Source organism: Nicotiana attenuata, unplaced genomic scaffold, assembly GCF_001879085.1.
Source record: "Nicotiana attenuata strain UT unplaced genomic scaffold, NIATTr2, whole genome shotgun sequence".
In the NCBI taxonomy this organism is placed as follows: Eukaryota; Viridiplantae; Streptophyta; class Magnoliopsida; order Solanales; family Solanaceae; genus Nicotiana; species Nicotiana attenuata.
In genome coordinates, this window is record NW_017681181.1 from 1 (window position 1) to 11,740 (window position 11,740).

General features: G+C 36.2%; 1 protein-coding gene across 1 annotated transcript; it reads left to right on the forward strand.

Moving 5' to 3' along the window:
* Nucleotides 1–2,214: 2,214 nt before the first annotated feature.
* On the forward strand, nucleotides 2,215–8,252 carry LOC109221915 (OTU domain-containing protein At3g57810). The gene is made up of 8 exons (XM_019386346.1): nucleotides 2,215–2,317; nucleotides 2,467–2,638; nucleotides 3,758–3,845; nucleotides 4,961–5,024; nucleotides 5,342–5,447; nucleotides 5,548–5,602; nucleotides 5,967–6,020; nucleotides 7,795–8,252. The coding sequence occupies exons 1-8, from the start codon at nucleotides 2,296–2,298 to the stop codon at nucleotides 7,930–7,932; spliced, it is 699 nt and encodes a 232-aa protein (XP_019241891.1). The 5' UTR covers nucleotides 2,215–2,295; the 3' UTR covers nucleotides 7,933–8,252.
* Nucleotides 8,253–11,740: the final 3,488 nt, after the last annotated feature.

The window sequence follows — 11,740 nt, forward strand, 5'->3', positions numbered from 1 at the left end:
CAAACTTACTTTCATGAACTTCTGAATGAAGAAGGGGATCGGGATATTGTGCTAGGTGAACTAGAGCATTCCGAGAGTCACTGTGACTTTGGGCACTGCAGGCGTATCGAGGTAGAGGAGGTCGTGGGAGTTATGCATAAGATGAGCAGGGGTAGAGCGACCGGGCCAGACGAAATTTCGATTGAATTTTGGAAGTGTGCGGGTAGAGCAGCCTTGGAGGGGCTGACCGAGTTGTTTAATGTTATTTTTAGGACGAAGAGGATGCCGGATGAGTGGAGGTGAAGTACGGTGGTTCCGTTGTATAAGAACAAAGGTGATATCCAGAGCTGTAACAATTATAGGGTATCAAATTACTAAGCCATACGATGAAAGTTTGGGAGAGGGTGGTTGAAGCGAGGGTGAGGAGGACAGTGTCTATATCCGACAACTAGTTCAGGTTCATGCCGGGTCGTTCTACTACGGAGGCTATACACCTTATTTGGAGGTTGGTGGAACAGTACGGGGAGAGGAAGAAGGATCTGCACATGGTGTTTATTGATTTAGAGAAAGCGTACGACAACGTTCCTAGAGAAGTTCCCTGGAGATGCTTGGAGGCAAAAGGCGTGCCGGTTGCCTACATTTGGGCAATTACGGACATGTATAAAGAGGTTATGACTCGGGTTAGGACAATAGGAGGCGACTTTGAGCTTTTTCCAGTTGTTATGGGGTTACACCAAGGTTCTGCGCTCAGCCCGTTCTTATTTTCCCCGGTGATGGACGTGTTAACACATCATATTCAAGGGGAGGTGTCGTGGTGTATGTTATTCGCCGATGACATAGTCCTGTTTGATGGATCGCGAACCAGTGTGAACGAGAGGTTGGAGGTCTGGAGATAGGCTCTTGAGTCTAAGGGTTTCAGGTTGAGCAGGACGAAGACGGAATACCTGGAGTGTAAGTTCAGTGCGGAGCCGAGGGAAGTTGGTGTGGAAGTGAGGCTTGAATCTCAGGTCATCCCAAGTTGTTGCAATTTCAAGTACCTTGGTTCGGTTATCTAAGGGGGAGGGGAGATCGATGAAGATGTTACACACCGTGTCGGGGTGGAGTGGATGAAGTGGATGTTAGCATCTGGAGTCCTGTGTGACAAGAGAGTGCCACCGATACTCAAAGGTAAGTTTTACAGAGCAGTGGTTAGACCGGCCATGATGTATGGAGCTGAGTGTTGGCCTGTTAAGAACTCACATATTCAGAAGATGAAAGTAACAGAAATGAGGATGTTGAGGTGGATGTGCGGGCACACTAGGATGGATAAGATTAGAAATGAAGATATTCAGGAGAAGGTGGGCGTGGCTCCCATTGATGACAAGATACGGGAAGCGAGACTCAGATGGTTCGGACACATTCAAAGGAGAAGCCCAGATGCTCCAGTAAGGAGGTGTGAGCGGCTGGTTTTGGAGGGCACGAGAAGAGGTAGAGGACGACCTAAGAAGAATTGGGGAGAGGTGATCGGGCAGGACATGGCGAGGCTTCAGATTTCCGAAGACATGGCCCTTGATAGGAAGCTATGGAGGTCGACTATTAGGGTTGTAGGTTATGTGATAGTTGAGTCTTGCCTTACTTCGTCCCTTTGTAAGGCTAGTCTGGTAGGTTTATTCTTTTTTTCCAAGTCAGCTAGTAGTAATGTTGTGTCTTACCACTATTTTACTACTATTTCATTTTCCATAGTGCTGGGTCTATACACTGTCTAACGTTTTTCCTTTGCATTTACTTTCTCATTTTCAAGATGTTATTTTTCCTATATTTTCTATTGGAGGTACTGATATTGTATCTTTGTGTTTTCGTCTTCTTGAGCCGAGAGTCTTTTGGAAACCGCCTCCCTATGCGTACACACTACCCTCCCCACACCTCACTAGTGGGATTTAGGCCGTTGTTGTTTGTATATCATACTTATCGTTACTCCATCCGGTTCACAATAAGTGTCCAATTTGCTTTTAGCACGCCTATTAAGAAAATACTAAATCCTATACAAAAATACCTAGTATGACTAAACTACCCCTAATTAAACATTTAATGTGAGGAGTAAGAAAATTTTTTAGGGCTATGTCGGGGTTATTTGTAAAAATAAATTGAATTCTTTCTTGATTACATAACTGGACACTTATTTTGAATCAAAATGAAAAAGCAAATTAGACACGGAGGGAGTATTGCTCAAAAAAAAAAAAAGAAATTACCTATAAAGGAAAAAAAGAGAGGATAAAAAGCACTAGCCGTCCGGTGATACGGCAGTTTTGGACTAATCATTGACGAGCTTTGAATTTCATGGCCGCCGTGCCCTCTAATGGTACTTAGCTCTCTTACAATTAAAATTATTCAGTACTAGAATGAAATGCGCCTAAATAGAGTGCATTAGTATGTATACCCTATTAGTTTGAAATTGAGGTGTAATCAACTGATTGATATTTGATTTTATTTTGAAAATTTTGGGTACAGAAGTTGTGCTGGAGGAGCTGAGACATGGATTGGCGCAGTTTGAGCTGGTTGCTTCTCTAGTTGCTTCAGTTTCTGCTTCCAGTTACAGGCCTCAGCAAAGAGGCCTAAACCCCTTTCATGTTTTCTCTGGTGCTTCTGGTCATCAATCATTTGCTAGAATAGGACCCTCACTGTAAGCTTTTCTTATTTTATCATGGAGTTTTGCTAGCTTGAGTTGTGTGGGTACATTTTGTTATTGCTTAGAATGATTTTCGGGTTCAAGTTGTATACACCATCAGTGTAATGAATTTTTATACCATCAGGTTACCTTTACTTATTGTAGTAGGTAACTTGTCTTATTTTCAAAATTACGATTCTCACATTTGAAGTATAAGGAGGCGTATCTTAGGAGACCTGATTGTGTAAAAAAATTCTTACATTGACAGTGTATATAACTTAAAACTCAATCTTTTCATGCTATATATTAATGGGTGAGGCCTACTCCTTGTGACAAGCATGCCGTCAACCTATGTTACATGGATTTGAGGGTGTTTGGATTGACTTGTTGGCTTTTAAGAATTTTTCTAGTTTTTGTGGTGTTTGGCAATGATAAAAAGTGCTTTAAAGCGCTTACTTTTAGGCATGAAAAGTATAAAAATAAGCCAAAAGCCAAAAGTTGGGTATTACCAACTTATGACTTTTGTTTTTTTAGCTTATAAGCTACAGTACTTTTTAAAAGCCAATCCAAACACTTTGTATACCGATATGTATCATACATGGGTGTTAAGTATCCTATACCTATGTTACGTGGACTTGTATACAGAGGCGGAGTCAGGATGTGAAGCTATTGGGTTGGAGATTCTAGCCCTTCTAAGTTACTCAGTTCTAAATTAATAATGTATACATATTCAATGAATTTTTAAAGGCAAATGTAGAGCTTGGACCAAAGCTACTGGGTTCGGTCGAACCCGCGTCCGAAGTTGTAGCTCCGCCCCTACTTGTATATCTATGGGTTTAATATATGAGCGTCTGTAATTATCCTATATGAGTATCAAGCACGTGCTGTTTTTGCTAATATTTGGTGCAAGTTGAAGAACTTGTACCCATGATAAACCTGTTGGACACAGTTACATCAAAGCAAATACTATGTAACATAGCCTTTAACAACTAATATGTTCCCTAAGACAGTGAAGGGCTTGAGAATTACCTAAATTCAGTCTAAATAGATTCTAGCTTTTTAAATGAAGTGCTTAATTTGATCTCACAATTGTATGTTTTCTGTGATTTTTTTCTTCTTCAATTTTTATTGTAGAGGTGGAGGTTCGCCAGCTTTAAAGAAAGTAGAACGTTATTCAGTACAGAGAGTAACAGGTGATGGCCGCTGTATGTTTCGTGCTCTGGTATGAAGCATATTCCTTCCCTGATCGGAAAATCAATTTCATTTAATGCTATTGACTGCATAGCTTTATTGCTATAACTTTTAGATATCTTTTACCCTAATGGTCATGGTTTTAAAACATTTTGCTTATTCGTTGAAAGGGAAGGAAACACAAACTTGAGAAAACATGCTCCTCTAACAAGAGTAGAAATTAAACTAACTGAAGGAAACTACTAAGTCATTTTACTGACAATGCCTCCCAACTCCGCAGTAGGTCCACATGCGCCACACCTTAAAGGACCATTTTCTGTAGTCCATAAAGAAGCAAAATAAACCATCTTTTTCCAGTTGAAAGGACATTCATAATCTTGCTTTTCCGTCTAGTCAAACACAAAACTCATTGCTAATCAGGCAGAAAGCCACAAGTTTTTGCATTCACTCTGCTAGCAAAAAACCCTGAAAACCTGATTTGATTTTTTCAATGGCGCTCGCACACAGGAATGACAAGGAGTTATCGATGAACCTAAACAGCTTCCACCTCAATGGCGTCAACAAATAAAAATGTAGAAACATGCATTTATGGATCTCTACTCCGTTTTTTTTTTTTTTGTTAAAAATAAATTTATAAGTTACATATATTTATGGCTCCCACTTTGGACATTGCAGTATTCAGGAGGTATAATCTTGTTTAGGCTGTAACATGTCTTTCATGTTTATCCTTGTAAGAATAAGAACCTACATGACCTTAACCTTTCATGGGTTCTTTGTTTCCCAAAAGGGAGGATCTTGTGTTATCAGCCTACCTTAGAAGATTTACATAAGAAACCAAAACTATCTGAATCCAGTATCCTTCTATCAGGATGAACTGAAACTGAAAGTTAACGATCCCATCAATCGTGAAGGAACCTTAGAATTCATTTATCTTCTTATCGTTCAGGTTATGAAAAGTTGATGACTCTGAATTCTCCTCACATATGGTAAATATCTGAAAATAAGAGCGCTATGAAGCAAATATCTGATAAATGTGGATTATTGCATTTTGTACTTCATGCTATTTGTACCTGAAATTTTTTAGTGCCTTGGAACTTGGAAGCAATGCTTTCGTTCTCTTAGGAATTTCTGTTATTTCTAAATCAGGTAAAAGGGATGGCTTTCAACAAAGGTGTGAAACTTAACCCTCGAGATGAAAGAGAGGATGCAGGTAATATTATCCACAGCAGATTTTCATCAATCAATTTCGTGCTACTCATTAATTCTACCGACAAGGTTAACGACAATTAAAAAAAAATTATACCAACAAGGTTAGAACCTCATAGTAGCTTTCTAACTGTTCAAAGTTACGAAGTTCCCTATTGTTTTTGGTTTTCCTCTCACTTGGAAACTATGCCTTCCACATATTAAGTAATCTCCAAAAATCTTACTCCTGATACACTAGGGCAAGTTATTAGTTCTCTTCTCATTTTGTGTGGATTTTCCCCCTGAAGTTGATGAAAAATCTGCCTTTTTCTTGTGTAACAGATGAATTAAGAATGGCTGTAAAAGAGGCTCTTTGTGATGATGAGAAAGAGCGTCTTAAATATGAAGAGGCCTTGATTGCCATTACAGTTGAGGAGTCTTTGAGACAGTAACATGAAACTTCATTCGTCAATTTTTGGTACTTTATGATAATAATGCTAGTGATTTGGATAAGAGTCCTTTCTCAATACTTTGATCTGTTTTGTTAGATATTGCCAACGCATTGGACGATCTGATTTCTGGGGAGGAGAGTCAGAGCTATTGGTAAGCATATTCTTAGCCCTTTTCTTCTAATCTTGAATATTCTGCTGTCTTTATCCTCTACCGAGGTGCCCGCCAGCAATACATGATTAGTTGCTGTATGGGAAGTTCTTATGAAATTCTCAATCATTCTTTCAGGACTAGTATTAGTTCTTTTGGCTCATTCCTTCATTTCATGTCTTCAATGTTACTGTCTCGTTTCGTGAGGTCTACAAAAGAGATGTTTTCTTATAGTGTTTCTATATGAAGTGCATCGATAATACTCCGCTTCACACATCAGAAGTGGGGCACTTGCATGCTACTTTAGTGTTCCATTTAGCTACATTACCCCCCTTATGCTGATAGATTATCTTTCATTTTACATCAGGTATTATCAAAGTTGTGTTGCCAGCCAATTACGGTATACATACCAGAACAGGAGGTACTATCCCTTTGCTTCAAAAGATTTATTTCTATAGTAGTCATAACCAGGACTTGTCACTTGGAAGTCAAGCTTATCCATCCTATCAATAAAGCATCAACAGCGTAGACAGAAGTATCTTGGGTCTCGGTGTTTAATTATATCTGTTTTCCTTTCCAACAGGTGAAGTAGTCTCTGCGAAATCTCATTCAAAATAGCCCAGTGTATACATTAACCAAATCGAATTCTAAAGTGCATTAGGTCTTTCTAAAGCAAGCTAACTGCATCCTAGCTTCACCAGCATCTTCCTTAAAGCAGTAGACTATCATCGCTATTTCTCCTTCCATGAACTTTTCCTTCTTCCTTTCTATTTTTCCCATTTAGTCTACTAATTCTCTTCCAAAAGAAATTAATAAGGCTGAAAAATAAGTCAAACGTACCAACTCAATTTATGTTGAAGCTTCTGTTGGCAATAGCGAGTGATATATGTAAAGTTAAAAGACAAAGAAAGAAAAAATAATATAAAGGCCTTTCATCTTCTCAGGCTAATGAACCAATTCGCCCTTAGCTTTCATTCCTTTTGTGTAATGATTATTTCTTAAACAGCATGAAGCAGGGAGAAAAGAAAGTGATGATAAAGTATTGATACAAAATGTTGTTGAGGACATTAGTAATAACATTTAATGGACGATGAATGCTTAAAAGAAACACATGTAAGGTAAAAGTTCCATTTGATTTAAATAGAAGTAGTCGTTTGGCTTCTAGGTTCATCTCTAGTTTGAACTCCTGTGCTCTGCTTGTTAGGGGTTGGTTATGTATTGTTTATGGTGTTTGCTTCCAACTTGTAAAATCATATATATAGACTACGCGGATCCACATGGTTACAAGCGGTGTCACGTGACACCGCTTCGTAAAAAAAAAAATTACTAAATATATCTTAAATGATAAATTAAAAACGATATAACAGTTACATATTATTACAGTGACACCGCTTGTAGAATTAAGGTTCTCCAGCCTAGTGGTACAGTAGTTCACTAAATTACTGGGTGTCGCGGGTTCGAGTCTGCATGAACTCTAGGAACTTTTCTTACTTTTTCGTCACTAAGCAAGCGAATGATACAATGTAATTTGACCAGATATTTTTTTCCTTTTTATAATTAAAAAGAGTCCCTGAACATGCAAAGAGAGTTTAGCGAAAATCCTAAAAAAGAAAAAGTACTGTTTAAAGAAAAGGCAAATCACAATAGTAGCTCTAAAAGAAACTTCATTATTAAGGAAAAATATTTAAAATCAAGCAAAAGAATTTAAATGTTTTTTTTAATAGTATTCTGAATGCTTTACACACCATAAGTTTCTCCGAGTGCGTCTAAGACAGTTTGTCCACCGAGTTTGATGTTATAAATTTGTTTACTTTCTTAAGTGTGACACCGCTTATACAAAATTCTGCGTACGCTATTGACTGCATGTGCAATAAGTCCTGACATATTGTGGGAGAAGAGATTGAAAAGGTCATTATGACCTTGAAGACGTGCTATCTGATTGGTAGATCAAACCATAAACCCCAATACTGCAACTGCAACAATGCTATTGTGTTACTGAACTAAAATGATTGGATCCAACATCTTACCTACCTTAAATGAGTAATTGTTGAACGCTGTCAATAGCTTTGTTTTCTTAGCCATTGAATAATATCTAAGCTCTTAAAAGTACTCCTAAATTTCGCTTGCCTTTGTTCTTCTATATTTATGATTTAGTGTTTTCTTAAGAATTTCTGCAATTTTCAATGAAACTTCAGCATGGAGGAAGAGGCTCTGGTTTCATTCCTATTGCAGAATACGGAGCTGAGTTCCGTAAAGGTTCAAAAAACAGAAAGGCCAGGAAAGCTGTGAGGCTTCTTTATAGTGGTCGGAACCATTATGACCTACTTGTATAGGATCTTTGTAACATTCAACAGAGTTTGAGCAATGCACAAGTTTCTTACCAAGAGCTGCTAAAGCCAAAGGGGAGTTTGTGAAGGTTCCTAGTTGTGGCTAGAACCATTCTGCACATTTGATAATTTTGCCAGCGGCATAGAAATTTTGAACCGAAATGTTGATGATACAAACTTGTTATGTAGATGTATTTCCTGAGCTTCATAACTAGTAGTAATTGTAAAAGAAAAACTGATTTTTAGATTGTTCATGTAGGAGACAATTTATGAAATTCTCATACTTGAATTTTGTTCATTGTTTTATGAAGTGTTTCGTTATTTCATGTTAGTTGTGTAATTGAGAAGGAAGATTCACTGTCTAAATATTAAATAAGCACAATGAAGAGGAAAACCTTGTTCTGATTAATTAATTTGCAGAATTATTGGTTGTATCCAGATTACTTTGGACATATGAATATTAATATGAGACAAGAATATAATATCTTGTAATAAATGTAATATTACTGTACCATCAATATATGAAATATAGCACTTGATAGTCGACGCAAAGGTCTAAAATGTAAAAATTGCACGGGCGCCCTATTTGATCGCCCCCATTTAACCTATACCCATTTTTTTTTAAAGTTTTAACTTGTAACCACTTTTTAAACAACTTCTATTCCCTTTCTCCTCCTTCTCCTCCTCAAAGTTATATCCGCCCTCAATCCGATAGGCCACTCCTTTCTGAAGTCGCTGATTGTGAAAATGTTCCAGTAATTGACATGGGCTGTGGAGGCATTCTTGACGAAGTTTATTCTTCAGCTATCTCTTTTAAATAAATATTTCTTACTATTAATCAGATTCTCAGAATTCCTTTTAATTGTAAGTACTAAAAACTCAAACGCGACAAGTAATTTGGCAAGAATACTAGCTGTTTGATTTCACAAGGACTTAGATTGCTATACGATGTGAATTCACACTTTGAAAATCGTCGTGGATTGCCATACGATGTGATTCCCCCTTTGAAGATTATTGTGGATTCATAGTAATAAATAGCAAAAACTTCAGCTCTAGAGTTGAAGTTCGACAGTTACAAAACAAAAACTTCAGCTCTAAAGCTGAAGTTCGCCAGTTACAAAACAAAAACTTCAGCTCTAGAGTTGAAGTTCGCCAGTTACAAAAACAAAAACTTCAGCTCTAGAGCTGAAGTTCGCCAGTTACAAAACAAAAACTTCAGCTCTAGAGCTGAAGTTCGCCAGTTACAAAACAAAAACTTCAGCTCTAGGGCTGAAGTTTGCCAGTTACAAAAACAAAAACTTCAGCAATTACAAACAAAAACTTCAGCAAATAGAGAACAAAACTTCAGCTACTATGCTTAAGTTCAGCAATTACAAACAAAAACTTCAGCATACTTGGTTCACCACACTTGCTACTTCAGTCCCGTCTACTAGAATGCTGAAGTTTTGCGTGATTGCCTTTGCTACTTCAGCCCCGTATGCTGAAGTTACGCGAAAAAGTGGGTACGCTTGCAATTTTTTTTGCAAAGCAAGCACAAGTTAAAACGTGACCCAAAAAGTGGGTATAGATGCAAATATCCCGTCTAAAATCCGCCCTTTTTGCTAAAGAAAATTCACGAATGAAAATAAAATAAATTGAGATACGTTGAAAGATTTACTTGGAGAAAGAGAGATGCAGTTCATTCACGAATCATCCATACAACAACTTTTCAACCTTATGAGAATAAATTCTACATAGTTAGAAGCAAAATAATGCGCAAAACTCAAAAACAAATTATAAAAAATAAAAAATTCAAAATATAGGAAAATATTTTGTTAAATAAAACTTGTTTTTACTCTCGAACAATAGTAGTGTAATGTAAAATTAGTTAAATGAATTTTTATAATGTCATTGTTAAGTGAGAAACAAAATCTAAGTTTGTGAGGAGAAGTTCCTCCAAACCTTATTATTATTTCTTTGATACCAATGGTGTTAGGATCACTTGCACTCATTTTATGTTTTTATTCCATTAAGTATCTATTAACTTTCACTAGCACAGGAAATAAGTTCACATAAACTGAAACAGAGGGAGTACTACTTTAGTACTTATAGTTATCATTCAAAAGGTATATTAGTTGAATTTAACTTTTACGACAAAGTAAATTCTTTAAGTGCATAAAAGTAAAATTGTTCTTGCTATATATTATAGTGCAATTTTTTTTACACCATTTATATATAAACATCAAATCTATTTTTATTTTAAAATTTCTTTTTCTTGAATACAAATTATTCCATTCAATTTTCTTTCTGTTTGTGAGCTGTAAATATTTCTAATGGTAATAAAGTTTGTTACTTACCAAAGAAAAAATATTCCATTCAATACCCAAATCATTTACCTCTAAATTTCCTTACTGTTGAAAGGTACTAGGAAGACTAAAATCTACTAGAACAATTATTACAAAGACAGAAGAAAACAGGATCAGCAGCCCCACATGACAGCTTAGCTGTGAGAATCAGGGGAATGTCCCTGTCTTCTTTATTTAAAAACATCAACCTCATATTTCTTTTTCTTTTTTTTAATTTCTTATTTGATGTTTGGTATCCTCTAAGGAGTTCCACTAACAGTTTATTTTTGATGATTATTATTTTAAATATAATATTTGTTCTGATTATTATTTTAATTTTATTGTATCATGTCATTAAATTCGTGGTTATGTAATAATGGAAAGACCTCCTTTACGTAACGATCGACTTGGTATGATCACGTTATCTTATTTTTTTTTCATCTTGCCCTTACTATTATTCTATTTATATTATATTAATGTATAATATAATATAATATATTACATGCGACATATTAAGAAATGATATGTAATAACCATCCAAACAAACTGTAATTTAAATTCACAGTCATATTTTTTATTTGGAAGTAAAACACTTGAAACGACTCTATTCCAAGATCAACCTCATGTTTCACTTCCTCCCCTGGACCCATCTTTTTTCTTTCTTTTCCTTTAAAAATCAAGTCCCAAAGGCAACTTCCTCAACCGGCCAGCCCCCACTTTCTATTTTAAAAAACAAATCTTTATTCTTTGGGGTTGAAAAAACAGTGCAGAAAATAAAAGTCATGAGTATGTTTTCATGCTTTTAGGCTGTAATCTGAGTGCCACTAATCCCATATCTCAATATTCATCCATTTCCATCTAACTGAAAAGTAAAAAGACTGATTCTTGGTGATGAACTATACACAAATTTTGACTAAAGATACCAAAGTTGTGACTTTTTTCTCTGTTCTGTTATACAAGTAGTTTTCATTTGAGGTTCTTGGAGTTGGGGTTTTCTTGGCTTTAGAAATTGGTTGAAAAATGGGTTCAAATGATAGGCTATTTAACAGACAAAGAAGTCTTCATCAGATCCTTGGAGGAGGTTTTGGTAAGTCCACCTAATTCAAATGCTGGCAAATTCTTGATCATGTCAATGCTTGTTTAATGAAGAATTTAAGTTCATAATTTGGTTTATCTGGAAATTGATTGACATATTTATCGCAAATGAGTTCTTGATATGGATAGATGAGATTTTTATAGCTAATGGTCAACTAACTATTTGTGATAAACAATTTGTTCTTGGTCATTTTGTTTTGTGTTTGATTCAATTGTAGTTTGTTTGAAACAGTTGCGGATGTTGTTCTATGGAGGCGAAAAGATGTGACAGTGGGAATTCTTGTAATTACATTGTTTGCTTGGGTGGTCTTTGAGATATCTGGTTATACACTCCTATCATTAGTTTCAAGTGTTTTCTTGCTGCTCTTCACCATTTTGTTTCTGTGGGCTAAATC